General features: G+C 39.7%; 1 protein-coding gene across 20 annotated transcripts in view; it reads right to left on the reverse strand.

Annotated features, from left to right (window-relative positions):
- The window catches only part of tjp1b (tight junction protein 1b), a 106,277-nt gene that overhangs the window by 1,587 nt on the left and 76,744 nt on the right, over positions 1-27,946 (reverse strand). For 8 of the 20 annotated variants that reach the window (XM_039647027.2, XM_039647026.2, XM_039647021.2 and 5 more), the window contains 21 exons: positions 26,930-27,074; positions 26,226-26,261; positions 22,014-22,141; positions 21,660-21,765; positions 21,412-21,562; positions 19,132-19,240; positions 16,824-17,043; positions 16,549-16,733; positions 16,163-16,258; positions 15,988-16,070; positions 15,677-15,887; positions 15,213-15,313; positions 14,015-14,368; positions 12,407-12,640; positions 8,801-9,715; positions 7,440-7,531; positions 6,734-6,955; positions 6,513-6,652; positions 4,942-5,365; positions 4,644-4,861; positions 2,914-3,057 (listed from right to left, as the gene is read on the reverse strand). In XM_039647027.2, coding sequence (XP_039502961.2) covers positions 2,914-3,057; positions 4,644-4,861; positions 4,942-5,365; positions 6,513-6,652; positions 6,734-6,955; positions 7,440-7,531; positions 8,801-9,715; positions 12,407-12,640; positions 14,015-14,368; positions 15,213-15,313; positions 15,677-15,887; positions 15,988-16,070; positions 16,163-16,258; positions 16,549-16,733; positions 16,824-17,043; positions 19,132-19,240; positions 21,412-21,562; positions 21,660-21,765; positions 22,014-22,141; positions 26,226-26,261; positions 26,930-27,074 — 4,314 coding nt within the window. The remainder of the gene's footprint in view (positions 1-2,913; positions 3,058-4,643; positions 4,862-4,941; positions 5,366-6,512; positions 6,653-6,733; positions 6,956-7,439; positions 7,532-8,800; positions 9,716-12,406; positions 12,641-14,014; positions 14,369-15,212; positions 15,314-15,676; positions 15,888-15,987; positions 16,071-16,162; positions 16,259-16,548; positions 16,734-16,823; positions 17,044-19,131; positions 19,241-21,411; positions 21,563-21,659; positions 21,766-22,013; positions 22,142-26,225; positions 26,262-26,929; positions 27,075-27,946) is intronic. The other 12 variants (XM_039647034.2, XM_089127573.1, XM_089127574.1 and 9 more) reach the window with 8 other exon arrangements.

Raw genomic sequence — 27,946 nt, forward strand, 5'->3', positions numbered from 1 at the left:
TGGTTTGGCAACAGCGTTTTGGGTTTCAAATGTTTGAAAATGGGGTTTTAAAGTGTGCGTTTTTGAAAACAAACCACCAAAACGTGAATCTCTGAACACGTAATACACATGCGCATGATGTCATCGTCTTCAGTGTATAGTCAAACTTTTGAAAACAACGTTTTCATCTCCATGTACACTAAAAAACTTGAATTTATGAAACCATTGACATCAAGCGCATGTGTATTATGTGTTCAGTCTACAGTAGAGGGTGACACGGGAGTGGATTTTTAAACCTCGTTGTCGTCTAAGCGGAAAACGCAAAGGAAAAACTTTACAGTGTTAGGTACATAAACATAGCCTTAAAGGAGTAGTTCACTTAAAAAAAAAAAAAAAAACTTTTGCTGATAATTTACTCACCCCCATGTCATCCAAGATGTCCACGTCTTTCTTTCTTCAGTCGAAAAGAAATTAAGGTTTTTGATGAAAACATTCCAGGATTTTCTCCATATAATGGACTTCATTGGGAACCAAACAGTTCAAGGATCGTTTCACTTGATAAGATCCTTATTCATTGTCTGGTGTCGTTTAAAGCCTTTGAAGCTGCACTGAAACTCTCATTTGGACCTTGAACCGTTTGGTTCCCATTAAAGTCCATTATATGGAGAAAATCCTGGAATGTTTTCATCAAAAACCTTAATTTCTTTTCGACTGAAGAAAGAAAGACGTAGACATCTTGGATGACATGGGGGTAAATTAAATTATCAGCAAAAGTTTTTTCTAAAAGAGAACTACTCCTTTAATTAATGCATCAATTATTCTTAATTGATAGGATCTTATTGAAAAGTGTTATTATTTTAATAATTTGACCTGGTCATGTGTAAAAGGAACGCATGGCCACACTTAACTCTGAAACACGCAGAGCATATATTTAATAAAGTAGATTCATGTTTTATTTCGATCAATCGTGCAGCCCTATTTCACACTGCTGCTAAATTCAGTTGTCACTCCTTTTTGGGTGCTTAAACCCCTACACACAGTTCGATTATTAACAGGAGTGACAACCGAATTTGCTCCCAGGAAGACTTTAATCAAAAACAGTGAACCGGTTAATGTGGTAATATCCACGTATCCCTTTTATTGCCACAAAATGCCTTATTATCCCCATGTCAACCTTCGCAAGATCAGGAGTGACTCCTGTGTTCATACAAACAGAAAAATTATTTAATTATTAAGGCTGAATCCTCTAAATGAATGTGGTTATTCCCAAAACGAGGCAACACTGAACCTAATTCCTCTGTTTAGACTTGCCCTTTTCACACTGCAGCTAAATTCGGTTGTCACTCCCCTTTTGAGCACTTAATCCAGTTCTGTACACACTTGAATTCAGTTATCTATGAGTGTAAAGGCCATTGCACACCGAGTACGAAATATTCGTATGCGTATTTTCGTGTTCGTCAGCCTAAAAATTCGTCACGCATAGAAACCTTGCACACCGAGTCCGTTGCGTATTTCTTAAACCTTTGCGGGAAAAAACGCAAAAATACCAAATGGATTCGTCAAGCAGTGAGGATGATTTTTAACCTCTCTCTTATTGAAAAGAGAAGAAAGAGAAAATATTACGTCCATCCAATCCTGAAATTGCGCCGAGAGGAAGGAGTTCCACCTTATCAAGGAGTTGCGAATTTATCCTGAGCGATTCAAAATTTACCTCAGAATGTCAGTGGGACAGTTTGATGCTTTGCTAGCGATCCTGGAGCCACATATTAAAAACAAGACCACCAATTTCCGTGAACCAATCGATTCTGAACGGAGACTGGCAGTGTGTCAGTCTGAAATGGACCAGGTATGGACACACACACGGACAAACACCCGTTGGAAGCGCTGGGCAGACAGAACAGCTAGGCTGTTATTGTGTATATTGTGCCCAAATAATACATTAGTTATCGAATAGGCTGCTCAATCACACCTTATTCGATCCTAAATTTCAATCTGATTGAAAGGGGAGGTTTATTAATTTCATAATCCAATATAGAGAAGAGAACATAAACACTTGATCGAATTGAAAACCGAAACCGAAAGCACGGCGCATATGTGCAATGATTTGAGGACGAGCTCCCTCCGGCCCTGAATTGTCAAAAGACCTCTCAAAATGCTGGCTCTGGATGCGAAAAACGCAGAAAATCGAACCCGATTCCGATTAATTTTATGACGGACGAAAGTTTCGGAGGCGGTGTGCAAGCGTGATTGACATAACGTGAGGTCGAATTTTTTTTTTAACGTGCGAAAATTTCGGATGCGAATTTCGGACTCGGTGTGCAATGGCCTTAACAATCAAATTCTCTCAAAATACCCAATTTAAAACAGGTTAATTTGTTGCCATCCACATGTCTTGTTTGCAGCCACAAGAAACACACAATGGCGAGATTAGGAGTGACTCACAATCATTTCTGCAAATGAAATAAATATGGTTGTCATTTCCAAATATTTGCCAAAACCGGGCCAGAATGACTCCATTTAGACATGCCATGTTCACACATGTACACACGCAGTTTGGTTATTTATGGGTCATACTCATTTCCATATTTCTCGTCTATATCCATGTTAACCATCACAAGAACAGAAGCTATTCTTTTATTCCTCCACACAGATTACTCTTTCCTAAAAGATGTGCGTCCGTTCCAGTCACATTAAACCATATTTCACGGATTAATTGTGAATGAATCAGAGCTGAAGAGACTGGTAATAAACGATACAAAGCAAGCGCACAGATTGTGACGTGAAAGCGTCTTGTGATCAGGATGGCTGTGTGAAATGTTAATTCAGAGAGCCCAGAAGATGAAACAAAAGCAAAAGAGGAATAAGCCTCTTCAAGACGGCTTCAATCCCGATCCCAAAAGACCCATCAAAGGACAGAGAGAAAGGACAGCGTACCCGACGAGGAGTCGGAGGATTTTAGAGCAAAAGACCAACCATCAGGGGTCATAGACGCACAGTGTGGTAGACGCAGTTCCACGGGCTTCAGGAACTTCAGACCGTGAGGGCCGCACATCACCAGGGGACTGAGTAGAGTTTCACCTGGAAAAGTAGACAAACGGTAGCCACTCATTCAAAAAGTTTAGGCTTGAGCACAAAACACAAAGGCAGCCTTTCTTTGATACAGTAAAATATTGTGAAATATTATTACAAATTAAAATTTGACTGTTTTCCATTTTAATATATGTTAAATTTTCAGCATCATTACTCCAGTCTTGAAACAAACAAAACTCCAGTCAAAAAACAAACAAAAATAACGAGTTTATTCGACTATTTCTTTTCTTCCTTGTAGGCCAGAACGAGACTTCCTTAGATTTCCACGACGCATGCGCGAGAATTGCGATCTGCTTACACCAGCTTACACCACTTCAGATCGCAATTCTCGCGCATGCGTCGTGGAAATCTAAGGAAGTCTCGTTCTGGCCTACAAGGAAGAAAAGAAATAGTCGAATAAACTCGTTATTTTTGTTTGTTTTTTCGCACAAAAAGTATTCGCGTCGCTTGATAAACATATAGTTGAGCCACGGTAGTCACATGGGATATTTAAACATTTTCTTCATTGACTTTCTGGGCCGTCAAGAGGCAGTCCCTTAGGAGCCAATGTGGTAGTTCTACAGCTCTCAAATTTAATTAAAAATATCTTCATTTGTGTTCCGAAGACGAACGAAGGTCTTACAGGGTTGGTACAGCATGGGGGTGAGTAATTAATGACTTAATTTTCATTTTTGGGTGAACTAACCCTTTAAGTACTAAAAGTAAAAGTACAAGTACTGTGTCATGTAATTATTAAAGAAAGCGGTCAATAAAACGGGCTTTGGCGGGATACAAATTTTCCAAAAAAAAAATGTCATAGCAGGACAACCCCTGCATTAGTTGTTGATGTGTGTCAATCAATACCATTACCCTATAAAATTGGCGAGCGATTTAGGCTGCATGAAAGCCAACTTGCAACGAATGATTCGTAAATTTTTTATAATTGTAACGAGTAACTAGCAGAACATAAAAAAAATACCGAAGTAAAAGTATTAAATTCATCGAAAATATCTACTGAAGTAAAAGTAGAAGTATGAGAAAAAAACAATACTCTAGTAGAGTACAGATATAGCATTTTAGTACTTAAGTAGTTCTACTTCGTTACTATACATCTCTGGTCACGTGACCCTTCAGAAATCATCCTAATATGATGCTCAATAAATGTTTATTTTTATCAATGTTCAAAACAATTGTGCTGCTTCGAATTTGTGTGAAAACCACAATACATTTTTATTTCCAGAATTATTTAATTTAGAAAGCTCTTAAATCTAGAAGAAAAGTATTAATTGCCAAACGTTTGTTTGCTACAATTTTATACTTCATGTTTAGTCACATTGGAGTTTGTGTAAAAAGGTTAGTTTGCATACATAACTCCAGTATGCAAAGCTTTTTTCTCCACTAAGTAACGATAAAAAAAAATAAAAAAAAATCAGTGTTTGTGCAACGAAACTATGGCAAATGTTGTTACCAGACAATGCTTAAGGTTTTTTTTATTCATATGTTTTTTTTTCCCCAAATGTGTAAAGTACAAAGCTAACAAAACCTACATTACTCGAGAGGAAACAGAATGATGATGTACACAGAATGAATCAGACCTTTCTCTTTGTCCAGAGGGGGCAGAATGCTGTTGTCCCTGCACACTTTGAAGTAGATCTCCTGCTCCACACTATCTGGGATGGCTCCTTGTGGGATAATGATGCTGACTCCTGTCTCTATGGAGCTCAACACCCCGCCGTTACAGTTGAAGATGCCCCGTGCCGTGGCCACCACGGTGTGACCTTCATCTTCTTCGTCGTCATCGAGCGCGCTAGGGCTAGAAAACAGAGGACAGTGAGTGGTTTGTTCAACGGAGGTCATAAACGCTGACGTGCCGGACTGCTTTCATCATCTCACCTGACGGGGATGGCCTTGGGAATGGCGTTGATGTTGTTGTGCTGATACTTGGGCCTGTTGTCCATGGTGCGCGTGAACGTGTCGACCCCGCTGTCGGTGTCCTGCGGCTGGGGTGAGATTTGAGGTTTCAGGTTGTTGTTGACGCTAGGCTTGGACTGCGTGTCGTTGGGAAGCAGGTTGTGGTTGAATTTGGGGCTCTCGAACTTGCGCTCGAAGGGTCGGGCCGTGCTGGTGTAAGGCTTGGGGACGTAGCGGTTGTAGCTGGTGGGGACGCCTAGCGTCTTGGGAGGGGCGTCCGTGCCGTTGATGGAAGACTTGGGGGGCAGGTAGTTGGTCTGGATGGGATCGTCCCGGGCGGGAGCTCTGAGAGCCGACAGGTCCGGTTTGGCTTTGGGGGAGCTGTGAGGATCTGGCAGCGAGTTCACTGGAGTTCAGAGAGAGGGATGATACACGCTTTTAAAACAATGCATTCTGGTTTTTGCTGGGGTGTCAAAAATCACACAATTACTTTGGTATTGATTTCTAACATTTTGGCAATATAACAACATTGATAATACGGCCCTACATACCGTAAGAGGGTGATACTTTCTTTAATCTTTATTAATGGACTTCATCTTTTTATTTTTGTTATATGAAAATAAATATAACAAATTTTTTTCTATTTTAAAATGTTTAGATTTTATCATTTGATTTTGATCTACAATTCTGAAATTAAATGATGAAAATCCATTACAATATATGAAATAAATCATTATTTTTGGTGTAAAAATGACTCTTATTAAATAATAATAGTTTTTTTGGGTTTCCCAAACAGACAGAAGTAGGGCTGTCAAATGATTAATCGCGATTAATCGCATCCAAAATAAAAGTTTGTGTTTACATAATACATCTGGGTGCACTGTGTATAATTATTTTATATATATAAATACACACACATGCTTGTATATATTTAAGAAATATTTTCATGTATATACTGCATATATATATATATATATCTCAATATTTTATATATAAATCATTTTTTTTCATGCATGTGTGTATATATATAAATAAAATAATTATACACAGTGCACCCACATATATTATGTAAACACAAACTTTTATTTTGGATGCGATTAATCGAGATTAATCGTTTGACAGCCCTAGACAGAAGCATTATTTTCAGTCACTCTGTCATTTTGTAAAATTATGCTATAATTGCAAAACTATTATCTGTTTCTATTAGGTGTATTTTACATAAAATGCTAGCTACGACTTCCAAAAATATTTATATACATTTTTTTTTTTTAAATGTGTACAGACAGAAGCATTTTATAGTGCATTATTTTCAGTCTTTCTCTAATTTAGTAAAATTATGCATTAAGTATGAAAATATTTAGGATGCTACATTTCAAATTAATCGTAGTAAGAAAAATTAGTCGGACATTTTATTAAAAATCACAGAATGCGATTAACCACTATACATCATTTCAGATGTGATGGAAAAGACACTGAGAATATTGATGACTGTAGGGTATAAAAGGCTAATTAAACTGAACTAGTGAGAGTGAATATTCTCGAGTGGTTCTCACCCTCGATGTTGCTGAGTTTGGGCAGGGCTGTGGGCGGAGCTGCAGGTGTGGGCTGGCTGTAGGGAGCAGGCGACGGGTTGGCGGGCGGCACGGGCTCGTACCTCTTGTCCATGGGACTCACTTTCTCCACAGACTCCGCCCTGAAGCAGAAAGCGTGTATGACATACACTAGACCACTCCCATTCAAGAGTAAGAACCGTGTTTGTAGCACTATACGGTACCTGGCGAAAGGATATGCTATCTGAGGCTGAGGTGTTTTGGGCGGCTCGTGGAAGCGATTGACCCCAGTGTTGGGCTGACTCATGGGCTTGTTGTCAAAGCTGCGGCGGTCAAAGTACGACAGTTGCTTCCTATAGTACTCTTCATCTTCATCTGGGTCATAGTGGTTGGAGCGGACCACGTCGTTCCCTACACGCGTCTGGGGTTTCTGTGGCTCTGGAGCTCTAGGGGAAGAAGAAAATAATCAAAAGGAAAGCACATAACTTCATATTATGTAACATCTAATGGTGGATCAACCAGCAGAGGGCAGTATATGATGACATTTGCATACTTCACTACAATACAAGTGTATTTTTTTCATATATATATTTATATTATATATTTTTCATATACATTTTTTTTTTTCATTTTTTTTTTTCATTTTCAATCCAAGTTCATGTAAGAATGTGGTAACTTTTCCATGACTTAGCTAATGAATAGCTAATGAATTTCCATGACTTTTCCTGGTCAATTCAGAAAGCTTTTATTTAAATAAGGTCTTAGTTGATGTTTGTAGGCAAACATATACATAAAAAATTATAATATTTCACTTTTTACTGTATTTTTGATCAAATATATTCAGCCTTGGTGAGCATAAGAGACTTCTTTCAAAAACATTCAAATGTTCCCGAAGCCAAGCTTCAGACTGGTAGTGTAATGTGTCTGTACCTGTAAGAGGGCTTCTCCTGCTCTAGGTTGCTGAGAGAGTTGGCTTTGAGCACAGGACCAGGGGTGCTCATAGGTTTTGGGAGATCTGTGGGCTGAAGAAGAAAATACATCCATTCTATCAACACAATGTCATTCACAAACTACATTCTTAAAGCTCCCCAATTATGCTATTTTAAAGGTCACTAGCTTTCTTTTAGAGGTCTCCTTCAATAGGTTTACATGCGTTTCTCATAAAATACATTGCAGCATCAGCTCTTTTCTCAGTGTCTGAAATGGTTCGATAAAGAATTCAGTCTTTAAAACCCCTCCTTTCTGAGAGCCTACTCTGCTGTGATTGGTCGAGATGGCCCAGTCTATTGTGATTGGTCTACTCTGCTCTGATTGGTCAGATGGCCCAGTTTGTTGTGATTGGTCTACTATGCTCTGATTGGTCAGCTGGCCATCTATTGTGATTGGTCTACTCTGCTCTGATTGGTCAGATGGCCCAGTCTGTTGTGATTGGTCTACTCTGCTCTGATTGGTCAGATGGCCCAGTCTGTTGTGATTGGTCTACTCTGCTCTGATTGGTCAGATGGCCCAGTTTGTTGTGATCGGTCTACTCTGCTCTGATTGGTCAGCTGGCCATCTATTGTGATTGGTCTACTCTGCTCTGATTGGTCAGCTGGCCATCTATTGTGATTGGTCTACTCTGCTCTGATTGGTCAGCTGGCCATCTATTGTGATTGGTCTACTCTGCTCTGATTGGTCAGATGGCCAAGTTTGTTGCGAGTGGTCTACTCTGCTCTGATGGATCACTCACAACAAACAGGCCTAGCTGACCAATCAGAGCAGAGTAGACGACTCGCAACAAACTGGGTCATTGACCAAACACTTACAGGACATGTTGGAAACGAAACGCCCATCTGAACTTCTGGAGGCTTCCTTCGCGCTTGACACAAATTATTACGAACAGCAACAATGGTGTCGTTTTTACCGTATCAATTAGAGGGCGGATCAAAGTACACGTTCACGGGTAGACCATGAAGGCCATAGGCTGGCATTATGCAAACATTTTTTTTTTTTAAGTCAATCAGGAAGTAAAACTGAATTTATTGACGGCTCGTTTTAGGCAGTTCAGAATTGGTTCTTTCTTTTGGGATACATAATTTATCTGCACTTGGATGTTTGAAACCTGCAGACCTTTTACATTCAAAAACAGCAGACAGCAAACAAAGACAATATCCGAAAAAGTATAAGAGTCATCACCACAATATTAAGGTGTGGCTGCTGTGTTATGCATGTGGCAAATAAACATAATAAATTGTTATCTAAAGTGCTGAATGGAAATTTCTAGGTTCAAAAACAAGAGGACAGAAACGTACCCGAATTCCAGCTACATCCGCCGTTTCCTTGGCTCGGTCTACAGACACGGAGCGCTTGTTCTCGAACATTTTGACCCTGTTGAGCACAGACTGGGGCTTCATGGCAGGGTCGTCATCGTCGTCATCCCTGTCCCTGGGTGGAGGCGGCAATGCTTTGGAAGCTGCCGGGTGAGGCGGTTCCCCTGGAGACAAGACGGCCTCGGGTTTGGGAGGCGGAGCGGGAGGTTCCGAGTTCATCGCAGGCTCGTGCTGGGGCGCTTTATACGCTCGATTCGGAAGGCCAGGGTTGTACGAGGGTCTCATTGCAGAGTCACCATAATACTGTTTCGGTGGATCAGGGGAGCGGTGCGCATTGCCAGGGAAACCATGAGGCTCGGGCTCGAAAGGTGAGCGGGCCTCGTAGGAGGCGGGAGGGGGCGGAGGCTCTTCGTAGCGCACCGGCGCAGGTTTCGAGTGCCGTGGCCGGTTATCGTAGCTCATTTGGGGCATGCCATCATACTGGGACTGAGGGGGGCTGAAATCCCGGGTGGGGCCGTCCTCGTACGGAGAGCGGGGTTCGTACCCCAGAGGTGCAGGCGGCGGCTGGTGGCCCTGAGGGTAGCAGGGCGCAGGTGGCGGCTGGGGTGAAGTCTGCTGGTCGTAAGGGGGCCACTGCTCATTGTAGTGAGGCACGCGGTTGTCGTAGTGCAGGTGCGGGTCGTAATTGTGAGGCTTTGGTTGTGCGTAGCCGCCACCGTCATAGCCATAAGGCGGGTGGTCGTACTGGCGGTATGGCTGTTGGTCCTGGTAGACGGGCTGGTGGCTGTAGGATAGCGAGGTGGGGGGGCCTAAAGGCTGCTGCTGGGGAGGGGGAGGCTTCACACCGTGGTTCACTCGCACCGGCTCATCTATGCTGTACAGATCCTTTTTGTACATCTGTGAGGGATTAAATGTCAACCGTCAGAAACTGCTTGCTAGAAATGGATATGAGAATTTAGTGCAAACAGAACCTCAGTCATTAGGAGGAAATTCAGTCTAAGATTAGAATATTTTTAAGGGTGAAAAACAAGCAAAGGTTTTAAAATGAACTCCAATGAACTATAAAAATACTAGATTAGCATTTCCTTATGGAAATACAAGTGCTTGCAAGGTAGTAAAACAGATTTAGGTAAGCGCAAGAAATCAACACACGGCAAAGCCATTTTTGGAGTGTAAAAGCGGCTATAAATACTTTATTTCTCAACAGAAAAAATAAATGGGGGGGTATGGTTACACTAGAAATATTAAGATTTTTAAATTAAATATGTGAGTATTAAGTTAATTCATTTTATATAAATACTATATGAATGCTTCATAAGTATAAACAGTGGTGCCTTGCAAGCACTCAAATTCACATCACTCCTGATCAGAAAAAAAAAACCAAGACAAAAAAAACCAAAAAACAATCAGATTATTTCCTTATGCAATAAAACAAGCATCTTATCAGTTTATTACCCAGCTCTACGTTTCTACAGTTTGACAAGAAGCCCTTCAAACCTCTACTTGGTAACACTACTTTACTAAAATCTACAATATGTCCAAGTGGAGCCATAAAGATGCCTTATGTGTTGAAAGGCTCCTTCTCAAGTGTCAAAGTATAGCCTGAAGACAGTAGAGCTGTAAAAGGTCCAACACCTCCCATTTTAACAGTGAAAATCACAAAAGCTCTTACATAACGTCTTCATCTATGAAAAGAAACACTGGTTATGAAGACATTATGCAGAATTAGTCCAGTTGTTTTCCTTTTACATTGCTGTAAGTACTGTCTGCAGGTTAAATGAACATGCAACTACAGAATTCCATTCTTGCAAATCAGGGAAAGGTCCGTTTGCAATTTCGTGACACGTCTACAAGTGCATCTACGGCCGTCCGTACAAGTGTGATTCAGGTCAAAGCCAAACGCTACAGTTACGGCTATCACTACAGATTAGGGCCAGGCGATATAGCTCCATACAAATAAACTAACTTGTTTCCAGTCGTTTGACTCCATTAAATATTGTAACATTTAGGTGTTTGCTCTGAAACAGAGGAAGCACGTTTGAATTAAACCACAAAGTGCCTTCAAAGTGATTAATGTGCTTAACTAAATTAACTAAAATGCAGTGTAAAAAAAAGAAAAGTTTTTCTGAAAAATTGATTGATTTTTTTTACTAAATAAACAAAATGAAGATATATAAAGCATTAAATATGCATTTTAATATGATAAAATATTACTCAAACCTTTAGGTGCGTTCACGCCATGTCAGAATTACCGTATTTACAAGCTTCTGACTATTACAAGCTTTCAATCCTCGTAGAACTTCTTACAACTCGAAATTTTCTGTGAGATTCCCGAACGCTGCAGAATACAGTAATTTACGGTAATGGCGTGAACGCAGATTATTAGCGATAACACAAAAGAATCAACGAAACACGGATATGAATAGGCTTTATGCACAACTTACTTCCGCATTCTCTGTAAAACAGGTCGCATCGCTTCCGGTCCAGGTCTTTTGTATGTGCTTCGTGAAATTTTTTGCGGTTTTACTCAAGATAACTTAAAAGGAGCGAACAAAGATTAGCATAACCAATATCCCTCACATGTGCAGATTGATATTTAAACGTTTTATATTTTTTATTCTTCACAGTAACGTTTAGATATTTAAATGTAATAAAACGCCAATAACAAAGTGAACTAGGTAGGTTAGCTGATTACCTTAAATATCCATAGATATCCTAGTCAGTTCTTACGGCCGTTAACACTTTCTCTGACAAGCGGATGCGATGAGACCCGTTTTCCGGTTTGGTCACGTGACGCACGGCATAAAGCCTATTGACTTCTATTAGAGGACAGTTTGTACAGATAAAGGAAATAATTCAAATTTAAAAAAAAACTAAAACTTCATTACTTAACTAAAACCTAAATATCTTGAAACTTTAAGGGTGTTTTGCTAGTTACACATAATTCAAAGACAGTGTAAAAACACTCATGGGTCGCAAGACAAGGACGAAAACTAGTGTAAAAAAGTGGTCACATTTATCATTGTTTCGCGCATTTTTGCTGGTGAAATCCAGACGATTTCATACACTAGACATCAATACACTATTGACAAACTTTTTTTTCCCACTATCGACAAACTATTTCGCTAATGTGAACACGCCTTAAAAACGAGCTTCGGGGAACGTATAAAAAGCGCATTAGAAATTAATCGGCACACATTCACAAAATCGCTTTGTTTTAAATTGCCTTCACAAACATAACATGAATATTCAATATATCGCCCAGCCCTACTACAGACGGAACAAGCTGCAAGAAACATCATAAATTAGGAGCCATGCAAGAGGAAGTGCGAGGCACCGTGGGAGGACTTATGCAACGGGCCCTCGTCCTCCTGTGGTGCATGTGTACCAGTTACACAGTCTCTGGCGTAGTGTCAGAGGAACACACGCAGCACACGCGTGGGGTGGGCGGAGCATTCATGCAGACAGTGGAGTGGGAGGAGTCAAAGAAAAGAGTGATAGACACAGGCAAGGTTGAAAAAGAGAGAGCTGGGCTGAACCGGGCCGAAACGGGCCGGGAGCGGGTCCAGCTTCCGGTCGTGCTGGTACCTTTGGATCTGGGCCAGGAGGAAGCAACTGGTGGGGGTCGTGTGTTGGGGGCTGAGCGAGCTCAGGTTCGGGCTGGGGGTCGGGAACGGGGACGGGGCTGTTAAGGGAGTCGGCCTGAGGGGTGCCAGGCGGCTCCTCTGGGTTCGTACCCGCTAGTGGTGTGGAGGGTTCGACAGCAGGGGGCGCTGCTGCCACTGCAGAGGGAGGGGGCGGAGAGGCCTGAGCCTCGGCTTGCTGTGGAGTACGGGGCAAAGAGGTTACAGACACACGCCGCCAACAGCACCAGCTACGACCATCAAACTAGCTCACATGAAGTGTGTATCACAATGAAAAAGTCTCTTTAGCTTTACAGGAAGCAGAAATATAGGTAGTGGTCCAGTCCTGCTGGTTATGCAGTTTAACATATTATTTGGCAGAAAATGAAGGTTTACATTTTAGATAATGTCCCAAAGGAAGGTAATTGGGTTTTGGGCTTTTCTCCTATGCAGTGCATTTTCACATTCTGATCAAGTTTTTATATTGAACTCAGTCATATATAATTGCCAATCAATTTAAAAACCCTTCACTGTCCTCAATCTCAGTTCTCTCTGTAGATCCTAATGACTAACAAAGCCCTAAAGACTAACTTTACTTGATTCTTTCAACAGTTCCTTAATAATATTATCCTCCAGAAGTGACATCAGCAAAAAAAAAATCAGAAAGCATTAACAAATGATTTTATGTAATTCTGTGATGTTTTGTGTTATTAATTGGTTTGTCTGACTTACAATCATAGAAATTAGTTATAATTCAAAATTTCAACCAAAAAAAAACAGATATTTAGCTTACATAAGCTAAATAAATACAAATTTAGCAAGCCAACAGGCTAGCTATTTAGCAAACTAGCACCCCTATTGAAGGTAAACCAATAATGATTTAAATAAAATAAAACAACTAAGCTGACACCCTTTCAGCAAGCTAACTTTCGGCTCGACTCGACTCGGTTTTATTCTTCCGAGTTGCCATAATAATAATAGTAGTAAGTTTAGTAACGGTCTCTGGCCAAACTATTTAAAAATGGCAGGGTTATTCTGGATACTCCATCTGGCACGTCCAATGATGACGCAGTGAATGGTGATGATTCTCTCTGACCAATCAGCAGTCGGGATTGTTTTCACGTCACATTTTAGTATCGCCATAGCTCGCTCAGAACCTCGCCGGAGGTGATAAAAAAAAAAAATACCCGAAAGCAGGTACAGGTACAACTTTTACACAGTGGAAAACCAAACAAAGACGAGCCAAGTCGAGTCGAGCTGGTACTGTGTAGTGGAAAAGCACCATTTTTTCACTAAGCTGAATTTAGATCCTGAAAGTTTCCATCCTGTTCATTTTCTTGTCAGTGTGTGACAAGAAAATCAATTTATATTAAATTTTTTTCCCCATTAATTCCTGAGTATCTTTTCTAGTAATACTTCATTAAATTACAACACAAGTGTATTCCTTTTATAAAAGTGAGTTCAAAAAGCACTGCATAGCAGAAATGACCAATATTATGCTAAAACTTAGAGAAGTCCCTCTTAAAATGAACTAAGTAACAAACACACACATAATGATACATCTATTCCGTACCTGCTGAGGCGCTGCCATTTTAAACCCAGCCGGGTCAATGCGGTTGACCGGCTCTGGTTGCGGCACAGCATGCTGGTAGCTCGGGTACCCGGCTGCGTCCTGGATGACCGGCGGGTCCTCTCGGACAGGTTCGGATGAGCGTGTGATGGCTGGCTCGCTGGGCAGGCCGACCTCATCGTTCATAGTCTCATCCAGCTCCTGGTCGGTGTAGGCGCCGCCCTCTGTATCGGTGTCTTCGTAGTCGGAAGTGTGGCGGCTGTCAGTGCTGTACATGCTGTACTCGCTGCCCGGTGCCGAGAGGTAGGAGAGGCGGTCGTCGTGAATATCAAGGTCATCGTCAGGAGCACCATCTGCCTGCAGGCCGAGAGGGGGAGGGAGGGATGGTTAGGATGAGTTTGATGACCCGCAGCAGTGGAAATTAAATGATGGGATGGGTGAGAGTGGAAACCAATGCAAATCAAAAGCCTTGGACTAAACTGTGCAAAAGCAGGACTAATCCAAGCTCCGGAGCTTTTTTTTCTTTCACTATATTCAATTATTATACAGCTACTTACCAAATAAATAAATAAATGAACAGACATGAAATATTTTTTTATTATTTTAGGGTTCCACAATATATTTGTACCATCAGATATTGGCCGATTTTAGACTTTTTTTTTTCTTTTTTCATATCAGATACATATCGGCTGATATTTATATTAATATGCATTAAATTCAAATTGTTATCCAATAAAAATGTAATCAGATGTTGGTGGTTTTAGTGCTGTCAAAATAAAAGTCCCCATTCTGACCTTTTTCAGCCAAACAGAAAAACGTAAAGGCTGATAATTAAATGGAAACCGGCCTTGTTAATGTATAGGTTGACCAATATTTACAATTACACTTATATATGTATTATTTTTTATTTTATGATTAGAAGTTCTGCTTCTAACACATATTATAACCAAACAGAAAACTTAAAAGGCTAATGCTGATCGTTAAAAAAAAAAAAAAAGGTAAATCTTGGCTGATATATTGAGGTTGTTGATGTATAGGTTGACCAATATTTAAAATTTAGTTATATAATTATTATTTATTCAATTACACAGTGTAACTATAGAAAAATATTTTACCACAGAATGACCACAACTGACCATTCAGAGCAGACAAAGCAGCAACATGTCTGGATATTAGGAGACAGAACTGTAAAGAAACTTACCTTGCCCTCTGAGACCCAAACCAACTGGTTCTGTTGCTGCTGGATGGTCTCTTTCAAAGCGCCGTACCACCCGTCGTTCATGTTGTTCAAGTTGATGGTGGCTAAAAGGAAGCAGAGTCACAATTAATTCAGTAAACGAACCACAGGATTGTGCTAATAACTAACAACAACTAGTGCCAAACCATTAAAAATTAAAAGTGGTGACCTGCTATGACTTAAATTTCAGTCTGTTCCACACACAAAGCTACTTTAGACTATGTCTATGGACCTTTTTGAAACCTATTTTAAGCTTGCACAATTCCCAGTCCTTAATTCAAGTCCATTTACTCCCTTTAGTCCGTGGAACACAAAAGGAGAAATTTTCCATTTAACGACCATATCATTGTATGGATAATTTCTCCTGTTCCACGGACTAAAGAAAGTCGTAATTTTGCAATGACATGACGTTATTTTGGTCTACTCACTGGTGAAGAGATGATGGTTGTTCTTTCTCAGTTTGAGAGCGCGCTCGTACAGCTTCCTGGCGCTCTTCCTGGACTCGGAACAGAGCCTGGTCCTCATGTTCTTGACACCCTGCTTGCTGTCTGGATTCAGGAACACCACGATGGGGTACCACTGAGCGTAGTTCAGACGATCCACCGCGTTAGGTGTGATGTCCAGCACAGCATGCTTATCCTAGCAATGCAAACATCATCATGAAGCACCAGCTGTCTTTGCTCGCGAGCTGAGCAGAAGGAAAGCGGGATGGCAGTTAACTAAATTATTCCATACTTACTCGGTCAATGATCTGTTTAATGGTATGGAGACGGATGATTCCAGAGCTGCGCTGGTCTGTCCCCGCGTCTCTGGGTTCACTCTCTGAGAGGAGAAGATGAAGACGGGTTTATACAGATTCACCTTCTAAATATTAAAGAAAAAAATGACATAAAATCGAAGTACACAAAACTCACTCGCAAGTTCAAAGAGGTCAGCCTCCTCTCTCGACAGTTTCTCTCTTGCGACATCCGCAATAGGCCCGAAAATGACCACTGGCCTCAAGAAACCAGCTTTTATGCAGGAGAAATAACAGGTTAACTAGATTTATACAACACTGCTGTCCTTCAATGTAAATCTATCAGATTACTTCCTGCAAACATCAACAGATTAACTGAAACTGATTAGCAAAGCTTAAAGGGATACTCCACTTTTTTTGGAAATAGGCTCATTTTACAACTCCCCCAAAGTTAAACAGTTGAGTTTTGAGTTAAAAAGTGGAGTATCCCTTTAAAAACAATAGATGTCCAAACCACAAATAATTAAAGCAACTAATAGGCGGCGATAAGAGCAGGTGCCGTACCTTCTCGAAGCACCACTCTTTCATAAGCAGGGAACTTTGTTTGGACGGGCTGAGCGGAAAGGTCCTCTCTGCTCTTCCTCAGGTTTCGTTTGGAGCTACGGAGGCCTCTGAACCTCCAGAAGTCGGCCCGATCCCCTCCTGGAGTCTTTGGGAGAGTGTACTGGACACTCGATAGCTGCTCAGCCCTGCAGGACACAAAACATCAGTCCAAACTTGAATGACAACACTTCAAACAAGCATGACTGCATGCCAACTAATACAAATGGTTTCAGTACCTATTCTTGTTGGGGATGATGCCCCGCTCCACCTCTTGGTGGTTCTTGCCGATGCGGATGGCGAGCCAGGAGCCCAGTTTGCCATTGTAAAGGGTGTCAACCACTCTAAAGACCTCACCCTTGTTGAAGCTCAGGCCGTAGGGCGACTCCTTCTCATACTCAAAATGGGTCCTGATGTAGAACGAGTCACCAACGTCGGACTCTACAATGCGCCGGTACACTGGGAAGCAATGAAATGTTTATTATTATTATTTTTATTTAGCAGTCCTGCTAAAAAACTTGAACCCGTTTATGGTGGCTTTGCTGGCCAATCTAACAAGGTCCCAAAATTCCTTCAAGAACCAGAGTAGCCTGAGTACACTTTTAGAAGAAATGGTTCTATTTAGAACCAGAAAGGGTTCCATCCCCCGCTTCATATATGGAACTCCAAAATGGTTCTATATAGAACCATTTTTATGGTAAAAGGTTCTATTGGCCAAGTATGGAACCCCAGGGTTCTATATAGAACCCAGAGGAACCCTTTTAGGGGTTCCAAATACGTAGCGCTGATAGAACCTTTTATGGTTCTATATAGAACCTTTTCTTCTAAGAGTGTAGGTTATAAAGGTTCCCATCCCTCCACAGAATCTTTTTGCCCTTGGACATAGTATTACCAAAACCAAAATAGTCCAATTAAAATTTTATTTTACTTGGTGTTGTCAGTTAACTTAGAAACTTAGACACTTAGAATAGTGTTAACTAGTTAAAAAAAATGATATTGAAAAAGATAACCAATTAACCTACTATCTTTCCATAGTGCTGACCACTGATGGGCAGTAACGCGTTAGAAGTAACGCGTTACTGTAATCCAATTACTTTTTTCTAGTAACGAGTAAAGTAAGGGATTACAATTGAAAAAACAGTAATTAGATTACCGTTACTTCCCCGTAAACAGCCTGCGTTACTGCGTTAGTTAACCGTGATTTTGTTTAGTCTCGTGACATGAGTCGTGCGTGAATAAAAATGATGTATGAGCGCCGCGACGTCAGTGAGAGACGACTAGAGCGTGGGAGAGAGCAGCAGAGCTGCCAAATCTCACACAAGCTCACACGCCACACTCCCGATTTCTCGCGCTGAAGTGTCAATCCCGTCGGTCAAATGCCTGAAAGACGAGTTTATCTATAAATCTAACCGTTGAGCCACATTTGTGATTGACTAGTTATACCGCAAATTAGTTAAAATCTCCCGGAATCTAGAGCAAGCGCGCATGAGAGAAGGACGAGGAGAGCAAGAGAGAAACTTGCGTAGCTTGCGTACTATGCAGAGAGCAAAAACAAAACAAAAAAACTTGAAGCCAAAATATAGCATGCAACAGCATTTTCTGTTTTCGTCAACTTATTTTTAATCCTCTCTGCACTACTGTTAAAAGACGTAAGTGTTAATAATTTGTAATATAGTCAGGAGCGACTTTCATGATTTTATTGCTGTATTTTTACATCTATTCAAACGAAGGATTTTACAGAATATATTTATTTTATATGCTTCTTTATTTCATTAAAATATGGTGGAATGTGCAGAAAATAGGTTTAAATGTTCAACAATTTTCTTCTAGTCATTTAATTGAATTTTTGCTTGATGCAATGTGCATAAAGTTAAAATATTGAAAAAAATAAAGCACAGATAATTTTTAATTTGATTACATTTTAGATGATGGAATATGCAGAAAGAATAGAATTAGACTGAAAGGTCTATGCTTTAGCGTATTCAGGTTGTGCATCATGTTTTTGAAAAGTAACTAAGTAAAGTAACTAGTAAAGTAACTAATTACTTTTGAAAATAAGTAATCAGTAAAGTAATTGGATTACTTTCTTGGAGAAGTAATCAGCAATCAGTAACTAATTACTATTTCCAAGTAACTTGACCAACACTGGTGCTGACTGGTCATTTTCACACATTTACAAGTGGTGCTCACTGCAGAGCCAAACAACATCCAGCTCCACCTCTCTGGACGATAAATGACATAAAAAATGTTTTAAAATGCCAATCAGAGAAGGGCTCTTCTCCCACGGCTCTGCAGTGAGCAGCATCTCCACATTTAGGCAATTAGCCCATAAAGAATTGATTGGATGTAATCAAGCTAGGTTATGATATTATTGGTTTAATTATTTTGTAAATGAAAACACATTAACATGCTCGTCATCTATTGGCTACTTAAAACCAAAAAGCTATTTAGGCATTGCTGTAACAAAAGTCAAATATTAAGTCTAATTAATTCCTGATGGATGAAATCAACTCCCGTATACCAAGAGCTGACAGATTGCATCCTCACCATCTTTCTTTTTCTGGGCTAAGATGGTGACCTCTTCTCCTTTGGGCAGGTCCAGAAGAAACAGCACTGCCTCCTCACGGATGATGTTTGCGAAATCCACGTTGTTTACCTGGAAATGATTTGAAGAAAAGCTACTTAGAACAAAAAACCTCCTCTCTAAAAGGGACTAATGAATGGGCAGAAAGTTTCAAGAGGCAGGTTTGTGAAAAAGTGTGATTGTGTGGTGGGTGGTGAGGTTTGCGAGAAAAGGGAAAGTGACAAATCTGTTCTGAATAAAGAATAAGCATGTTGGAAAAACCCAGCGAGGAAAAGAAAGAGGCTGCGTTTGGCAGCGAGGTGAAGGGAACCAAACGTCACCGGGGAAACCATCCTGAGAGAAGGCAAGCATCTTCACACACTGAGGTTTAATACCATCTATACAGCACAAGAGGGACATTTTGGAAGGGGGAACCGCCATAAAACTAAGACTGCCATTAAAGAGCCCGTAAACAGAAGGTTATAAAAGCCGGGACACCAAATCTCCCTTCACCCACAGGCCTTTAAGAGTCCCACTCCGGTTATTCATCACAAGAGCTAAACGCCACCACAAACAACAGGCTGAACGGCTAAGAAACTGTAAGAGATGCAATAGCTTGAGCACAAACCAAATCAGATGCACACATAAAAGTAATGATTTTTATACTGTACTACAAACTGTATATTCTCCTTACACTACTCCCTACCCATTTCACAAAAACGTTCGGCATTTTTACATCGGCAAAAAACACTTAGTATGATTTATAAACAGTTTTTCTCAAGAGGACCAACATTTTTTCACAAGGCCACACACACACACGAGTCAGATCCAGATAATGGGCAGCAAATTATGCTGTCTCATCTACCAATTATTAGCAAAAAGTTAAGGCAGCATCACATGTATTTTTTGCAGATGATTCTGTGGTGAACTCAAAAGTCAAGACGGCAGAGGATGAAGGAGTCAAAAGGATTCTATATTATAAACAAATGTATATAATATTGAAATGTATCATAAGAAAACGGTACAATAGGCTTAGAAACATCTATTTCATTTTTATTACAAAAAATGAATATTATATTATTATAAAAATAGCTCAAAAAGTATTTTTCCCATCCATTTTTATAAGCTTTTAATGTGCACTTATCTTTATGAGGGAGTTATCTACATGAAGCACAAGTAATCAAATCAAAAATATTCATATACACTTCATTTCAAAAGTTTGGGGTCAGTAAGATTCTCTCTAAAGAAGTTTCATCAAGGCCACATTAAGGCAAAAGGGGTGCACGATATATCGGCCACCATATCGGTATCGGCCGATATTTGCTCATTTTTATGTTAAAAAAATTTGGCTGATATATATTAAAGCTGATAAATATTGAATTAATTCCTTCAACAGTTGACACCTGAAACACTTAAGATGCGCACATGATTGATCTTAATTGCTTGAAATATGATTAGAATCAAAAAAGAAAATACAGTTAATTGCAAAATGTGCTGTCATATCAGCTACATGAAATTATAATGAGAACATTTTAATTGTGAGACTTTTGTTTTTGCAATCAGGCTTTCAAAAATTATATAAAAATTGGATTTAGATTTATCGGCCGATATATCAGTTATCGGCTTTCAAATACAAAGAATTATCGGTTATCGGCCAAAATGTTCATATCGGTGCATCCCAATTGATAAGTATAATCCTTTGGCTGTGAACATGGAAAGACACGTTCGGGGCATGCGCACTACCAAGTTGATAATAATCTGAAATGTTTCTTGAGCAGCAAATCATCATTATAGAATGATTTCTGAAGGATCATGTGATGCTGATTCAGCTTTGATCACAGGAATAAATAACTGTTTTCAAAATGAATATATTTTAAAACATAAAGTATAATAATAATATTTCACAATATTGCTGTATTTTTAATAAAATAGATGCAGTCTTAGTGTCAGACTTCTCTCAAAAATATTACAGAACCCATACATTTGGAACAGTCGTGTCTTCATAAATAAACTCAATACATGTTTTAAACAAGTTGTTTGAGAGTGAAAAGAGACCAACTCTTTTACATCATTCGCAATGCTTCATGGGAGTGGGCAGTTACTGTCGAGTTCTTCTGCCATAGTCCTCGCTTCCACAGTAACGGTGGTGACTGTATGATTGCTGGATCACTAGCAACCAAAAGTACAGTCTCCTGATGACCTTTCGAAGTAGCTGCCTATGTAGACAGCTTTTGTAGATGGAAGTAATTAATCAGTGAACTCACCCTGAGAATCTGATCTCCCTCCTCCAGGCCCTCTTTAGCAGCAGGACTGTCCTCGAGAACTCCCGCCACAAATATCCCGACATCATTCCCACCAGCGAGTCTCAATCCAACACTCTCGCCCTTCTTAAACTTCACCAGCTTCATGCTCGGCCTGAGGGTGGACAGTACACGAACATGCATCTAGGGACGTTTCATTCTCAACATCTCTAAAACGGTTTTGGGTTTGGGAAAGTTGCTGAGAGACGCACCGTAAAATGCTGTCATCATTTGTGACGCTGGGCACGGGGGCGTCTGCCGGACTAACAGGCAGGTCCACGTCAGGCTGGCCGGGTTGAGCGTACACAGGCTTGGGCTCTGAGGGGATCAAAGCACATTGAATAGCTGAGTAAAATACACACACACATACACACGCAGAACTGTCACCACATGAGCTTGTCGCACACTGGGAGGTCAAAGACGCCCAGCGGGACGAAGCAGGTGGGAAGACACTGTCACAACTGACAAACTCCTGCTGTTCATCACCAGCTGCGCACAAACACAAGCCCTCGTGCACAGGCAGGGAATGTTCCATCACAGTGTATCCATGTGTAATGACCTCTGACCTGGCAGAGGGGGGAGCTGTTTCTCTTCTCTGGCTGCGCTCTGCTCTTTCGGCATCTCCTCCACCATCTTAGCAGGTAGAGGAAGCGGCCCAGCTTTGGAGATCCTGTCTTCATCACGGCTCCTGTGACTGGGGGTGTAAAGAAGAAAAGCTGTTAGAATCCCACACAGGAAATTATTTCACGAATTAGAGCGTAAATGTTGTAAATCTGTGGATGAATCATTCTTTGAAGTTCTTTCTTTTTAATGATTTGGTCAAACTGATATGAGAAGCTATTTAAATCAGTGGATTGTGTGTGAAAAGTTTGTTTTGAAGTAAAACAATAAGGGGAGTGATATGTTTGAACGAATCTTCAACTTAAAAATGGGTTTATCTGGAACAAATACAATCTACACTTACATGATGTATAACTAAAAAAAATGCAGTTTTGTAAAATTTAACGATAATAATATTGACTTTTGCCAGTGTTGAATGATGAATCAGTTTTGAATGATGACTCGTGAATCAGTCGCCCGAATTCATTGCAAGAATCTAAATGAACCAAAATCTTGCAACATGAAAGACTTCCCAGATTGATTTCACGAACTCTTATGTATTGTACAAAACTAAAATTATTATAACTTATAATATGTCTATTTACCACTATTATTGATTCAAATCCTAAATACTTATACAAAATCTAATGTATTGTACAAAACTGAAATTATTATAACTTATAATACGTCTATTTACCACTTTTATTGATTCAAATCATAAATACTTATTTTCTTACAAAAAAGGGGCATGCAAATAGCCAAACTACTAGAATATTTTTTATCGATGACGAACTAATCAGTATGTTTTTTTCTCTTCACACAAACCAAATCACTAAAATGAATCAAACCTCCCAAAATAAACGTTACTGACTGGTCTCCATATCCAAATATCAGATAAGACGGATATAAAGATCAGAGATTAAATATGTACTTCTTAAAGAGGACATAAAATGCCTAATGTCTGGAAACACTTTACTAACTTTTTTATTCATTGAAACAGTCAAAATAAAATGTGCTCAAATGAATCAGACATTTCAAAAACACATTTTCTCCAAAGGCCACAAACATTCTCGACACAAGTACCCAAACGCTTGGCAAACTAAATCGATATTCGTATATCAATGAGGTACTTTAACCCGCAATCTCGTGTCGTGGCGGTAACCGACCTCAGTACTTCAGGCGGCGAGAGTTAACCTCGTATATCTGTGCTATTAAAACCACAGGTCAAGCACTGAACTTTAACAAATTAGCTCGACAAGATTCTTAAATTGCTCACTTAAAAGAACTGACACTTTACGCGAATATATCCACTCTAGTGCCTCTTGTGGCAACGCTGAGAATGCCAAGTGTTTGCGTTCATGTACTTCGTAGAGTATGTTTCAGGCCGTAAGTGAAAGTACATCAACAACACACCTGTAATCCAAGACACGGAAAATATACACGGTACAGTGTGGAATGAGATGAGCTTTGTGCTGTTCGGTTAAAGCTTTTGATGATTAATGCATGCTCTGCTCTCAGCAGGACAACCAAAAAACAACGCCGCTTTTTCCACACTATGGAGCCTAAGCACACAACCCATAAAACACTGTTTACACTGAAAGACAAATGGCAGATGAGAGCGAGGTAGATGGGGAGAGAGGGAGGACGATGTGTGGCTAGGGCAGCTAGGTAGTCTTGAAGGTCACAGCTGTTTTGCAGCTCCTTTGTTGGACTATATTTAGCGCAGACCATCTGATCTGGAGTAATGGAGGAGAGAGAGAGAGAAAAGGACTCCAGGTGCACCACCGCCATGGAGGCTCTCCAAAAATCGGCACATGGCCAAAGATGACGGGTCCTGCCCGTGACCTTTATTGTCACAGTAAACAACGGCGAGCGACATCTACGGATTGCAGAAACTCTCCATCTCTGCAGGGCCGGGCCGCCACATGTGGTCCTGTTTTATTCATGACAATGACGAATATCTTTGTGGCTCAATAAAAAGCCTCGGCTGATTGAGGATAAGTGTATGGCATAATGCACTATACCTTTACAGGCTCTTTACAGTTATTATAATCAATAAGATGAACTACAAGAGAAAAAATGCTCAGTGTAGTTGGGATGGCACTTGCATTGCATGTTGGGCTCTGTTTCGAAGAAATAAGGCATTCTGAAACAGGGATGTGAGGAGTTTTTATTCTCAACAGGAAATTAGATGTGTAATTCAGTACTGGGACCTAAATCTTACATCGGACACTAAGTGCCGACCCAACACCGTTTTATAGTACAAAAGTGAACAAAAATGCCCCACCAAAACGTATAAACACTACTTGTTTTAAAAACGAACGCATGCCCAGGTTGGCATCTGCCTGATTTGACTAGCGTCCATCAAGTGACTTAAAAACCCAACGACTTAAAATATCATAGCTTTTTCAACTTTTTTCCTCCCTTTAAAAAGTTGATAATCCTATTTAGTTTGTGATGCACTGGTTTAATTCACTAATCTTTAATTGAAAGAGAAAACAGAGAGAAGAAAATCTTAAAACACTTCCTTTCCTCTTTGTTACCAGGCTGGTAAAATCAACCAAGCAAGAGAAAAAACAAAAGTTAGATCTTGTTCGTACACAAGGTTCAAACCAATGTCTATGATACTCCTCAATAGCAGTTGTTCAGCAAATGCCATGTGACTAATCACTCTGAAACATGATTATCCTGACTGGCTGATGTCAACACAAGGACATCCACAAGACATTACTCGCCCTCAAGTTGCTTCAAACCTGTATGAGTTTCTTAATTCTGCTGAACACAAAGAAAGATATGTTGAAGAATGTCGGTAACCAGTCAGTTGATGACTTCCATTGACTTCCGTAGTATTGGATGGGGTCCATCAACTGACTGGTTACCGAAAAACAAAAACTTCTTTCAGAGAACTGATTACTGTTCAGAGAATAATATTTAAATAACTTAAAGGGATACTCCACTTTTTTGGGAAATAGTCTCATTTTACAACTCCCCCAGAGTTAAACAGTTGAGTTTTACCGTTTTTGAATCCATTCAGCCGATTTTCTGATATTTAGAAGAATATCAGAAACCAGACAGTTTTTGGTCTCATTGACTTCCATAGTATATTTTTTTCCTACTATGGAAGTCAATGAGACCAGAAACTGTCTGGTTACTGATATTCTTCTATATATCGGAAAATTGGCTGAATGGATTCGAAAACGGTAAAACCCAACTGTTTAACTCTGGGGGAGTTTTAAAATGAGCCTATTTCCAAAATAAGTGGAGTATCCCTTTAAGGGAGTTTGTCATAAAACATTCATAGTACATATTTTATAAGTTAAATGTTTTATTTATAGAGGTTATCAGTTTTTCCCAATAAACATATTAGGAAACCTTTTCGCCAACATGGTGCCTTGCCCATTCTGGCACTATTCAATATTTCCACACCCCCAAAAAAGGTGGTTCTCAGATTGACTCGTCAACGGTTGCATCCATTAAACCTGTTGGTTCTCAAACCACGAAATTCAGCGATTTTCAGTGAAAATTTTTACAAAGCAACTACTACTAAGCTTTCAGCTGCCTTTGTCTTCACCGATTCCAGATTTTTGTGTCTACGCACATGGTGCAGGTGGTGCTTCAATCCAATTGGACGACTTTCAAGGATGGTTGGCAGAGCAGATGTGTCTGTAATACCAAGAACTCTCTAAGGCAGCGAACTACTACTACAAATGATGTTAAAAGCAGCATGTTTTCGCCTACACTGCGAAACTGACAGCAGCAGCTCTTTGGAGATCGTGTGTATTTGTACGTTACCGACAGACACCCCTATACTTGTCTTTGCTCATCAGGAAAGGGGAAACAGCTGAGACCAGTTCAGTGATTATGAATAAATGAGAACGAATGGAGGGATATGTTTGATGTCAGAGACGCATGATGGGATTAGGCACACAAGCCAATGAACTCCCTGTACACAAGTTGGTTTGTTGGGCTTCATTCCCTTAGCCAGCGTTGTGACGTTGGAACGATGAAATGAACATGTCAAGTAGTTCACATACATTTTCAGCATACCACACACACACACACACACGTTGGGTTACATCAGCCCCGTCACATGCTTTAGTGCAAAGCTCACAAAAGCGTTAGTTTGGTTAGCTATGTTCAGGACGCTTGCGTTAACTTAACCGGACCCATAAACTTACACTGGTCGGGTTCTCTGAGTCGTCGGCCCTGCGGCCCTGATTCAAAACAAGAATCAGAAGAAACTTCATGAACACCTACAAACTCTAAACATGTGTGGGGTCAATTCTGGCTTGTGTGAAGCGTGTAATTTCTTCTTCTTAAACAAAAGCCAGCCAACCAGTTGGAGCCTTCTCTAAAAACCCAAACAGAGCATACTTTCAAAGTGTCGGAGAGTTTCCTCTCTTCCCGAGTCAACCTACAAATGACCTGCTGATGCTTTCAAGTGTTTGAAAGCATTTTACCATCAAAAAAATAACACACTTCACCTTTAAATTTAGGAGGATGGCACATTTGCAGGGAGATGAAATTCCTCTCATCCTCTACCGCTGTCACACCCTGGTTTATCTATCTAGGACAAATCCAATTTACAGGAGCGTTTTGTCAAGAGCCGCAGTACCGTCTGACAGAACCTTTTCTCGTATGCCTGTTCTCATATCAGCAGTGAGCAGGCCTGAAACTTCAGCTGTTAAAGTTCAATCTGTTGAATCTTTTAAAACAGGAAGACTTTAATAAGGAGGGGGGGAAAGAGAGAGCCAAAAGAGACTATTTTTTGAGATGATTTGGCTCCAAAGGGTAGTACATTTACGCCAGGTGAATCAGACCGCTGATTTCATTTGCAACAACATCTTGAGTGAAAAGTAATAAAACCGAAAAGGTTTCGGACCTGCCATTGCTGATCTGCGGTGGAGAGTGTCTGGAGTGGTCCGAGGGCTCTGAGCGGCGATCTGGGGATCGAGACCGGCTGCTTCTCTTCCGATCGTGGGATCGGTTGGAATGATCGGAGGCCACGGAGTGGATGTCTGAAATGTCTAACACAAAGATCACATGATTTCACACCATTACAGGTGTTTGATACAGTATACTAAGTCTAAATACTTTTTCTAAAAAAATAATCCTAATGGAATAAAATAAGGGTCAGCTAAGAAAAACATTTAAAAAATAATAAATATTTTAAATAATTTCTGGTAGTTTTGTGCTTGTGTCATTTTTATCATTTAAAAGAAAGATTATATATTATATATATTTATATTTATTTATTTACTTGTTTTTTTTTTTTTTTTTAATTTTAGTAACTTAAGCTTGTTTTATTTTAGTTAGTTGCCAAGGGAACATTTCTAATTTCTGTTAAAGTTGCACATCCAATACTTATAGATTTTAATTCAGCTTTATTTTTGATTTTAAAAGTTTAAGTTTTAGTTAACAGTAACAACACTGCTTAAAACATGAAAAACAATTTACATATTTGAAAAATGTACTAAAAATGTAAAATAGAATTCAAGTATAAAACTAAATAACTAGTAATATTAAATATATAAATAAGACTAAAATAACCATTAAAAACTGTTTAAGTATAAACTAAATTTAGTGAGGTTTATGCTTAAAACCACAAAAAATGATATATTCACTAAACAATAAAAATATATTATTTTATATGTATATATAAGATATATTCCCTAAAACAATAATAATATATAATTTTATATATAAGATATATTTACTAAAACAAAAATATCAGGCAATTAGCTTGCTTTGTTTAGATGTTTTTACTGTAAAACAAAATTTAAATAAACTGATATTCTAAAGAATAAATAAAAAGTGCATTTATTTAGTAGGATCTCTTTGTGAATTAAAGTTACAGCTTTCTAACTATAAATAAGCAGGTGGAAATGAAAAGAATCAA

Source organism: Pimephales promelas, chromosome 25 (genome assembly GCF_988280905.1).
Source record: "Pimephales promelas chromosome 25, fPimPro1.hap1.1, whole genome shotgun sequence".
NCBI classification, from domain to species: domain Eukaryota; kingdom Metazoa; phylum Chordata; class Actinopteri; order Cypriniformes; family Leuciscidae; genus Pimephales; species Pimephales promelas.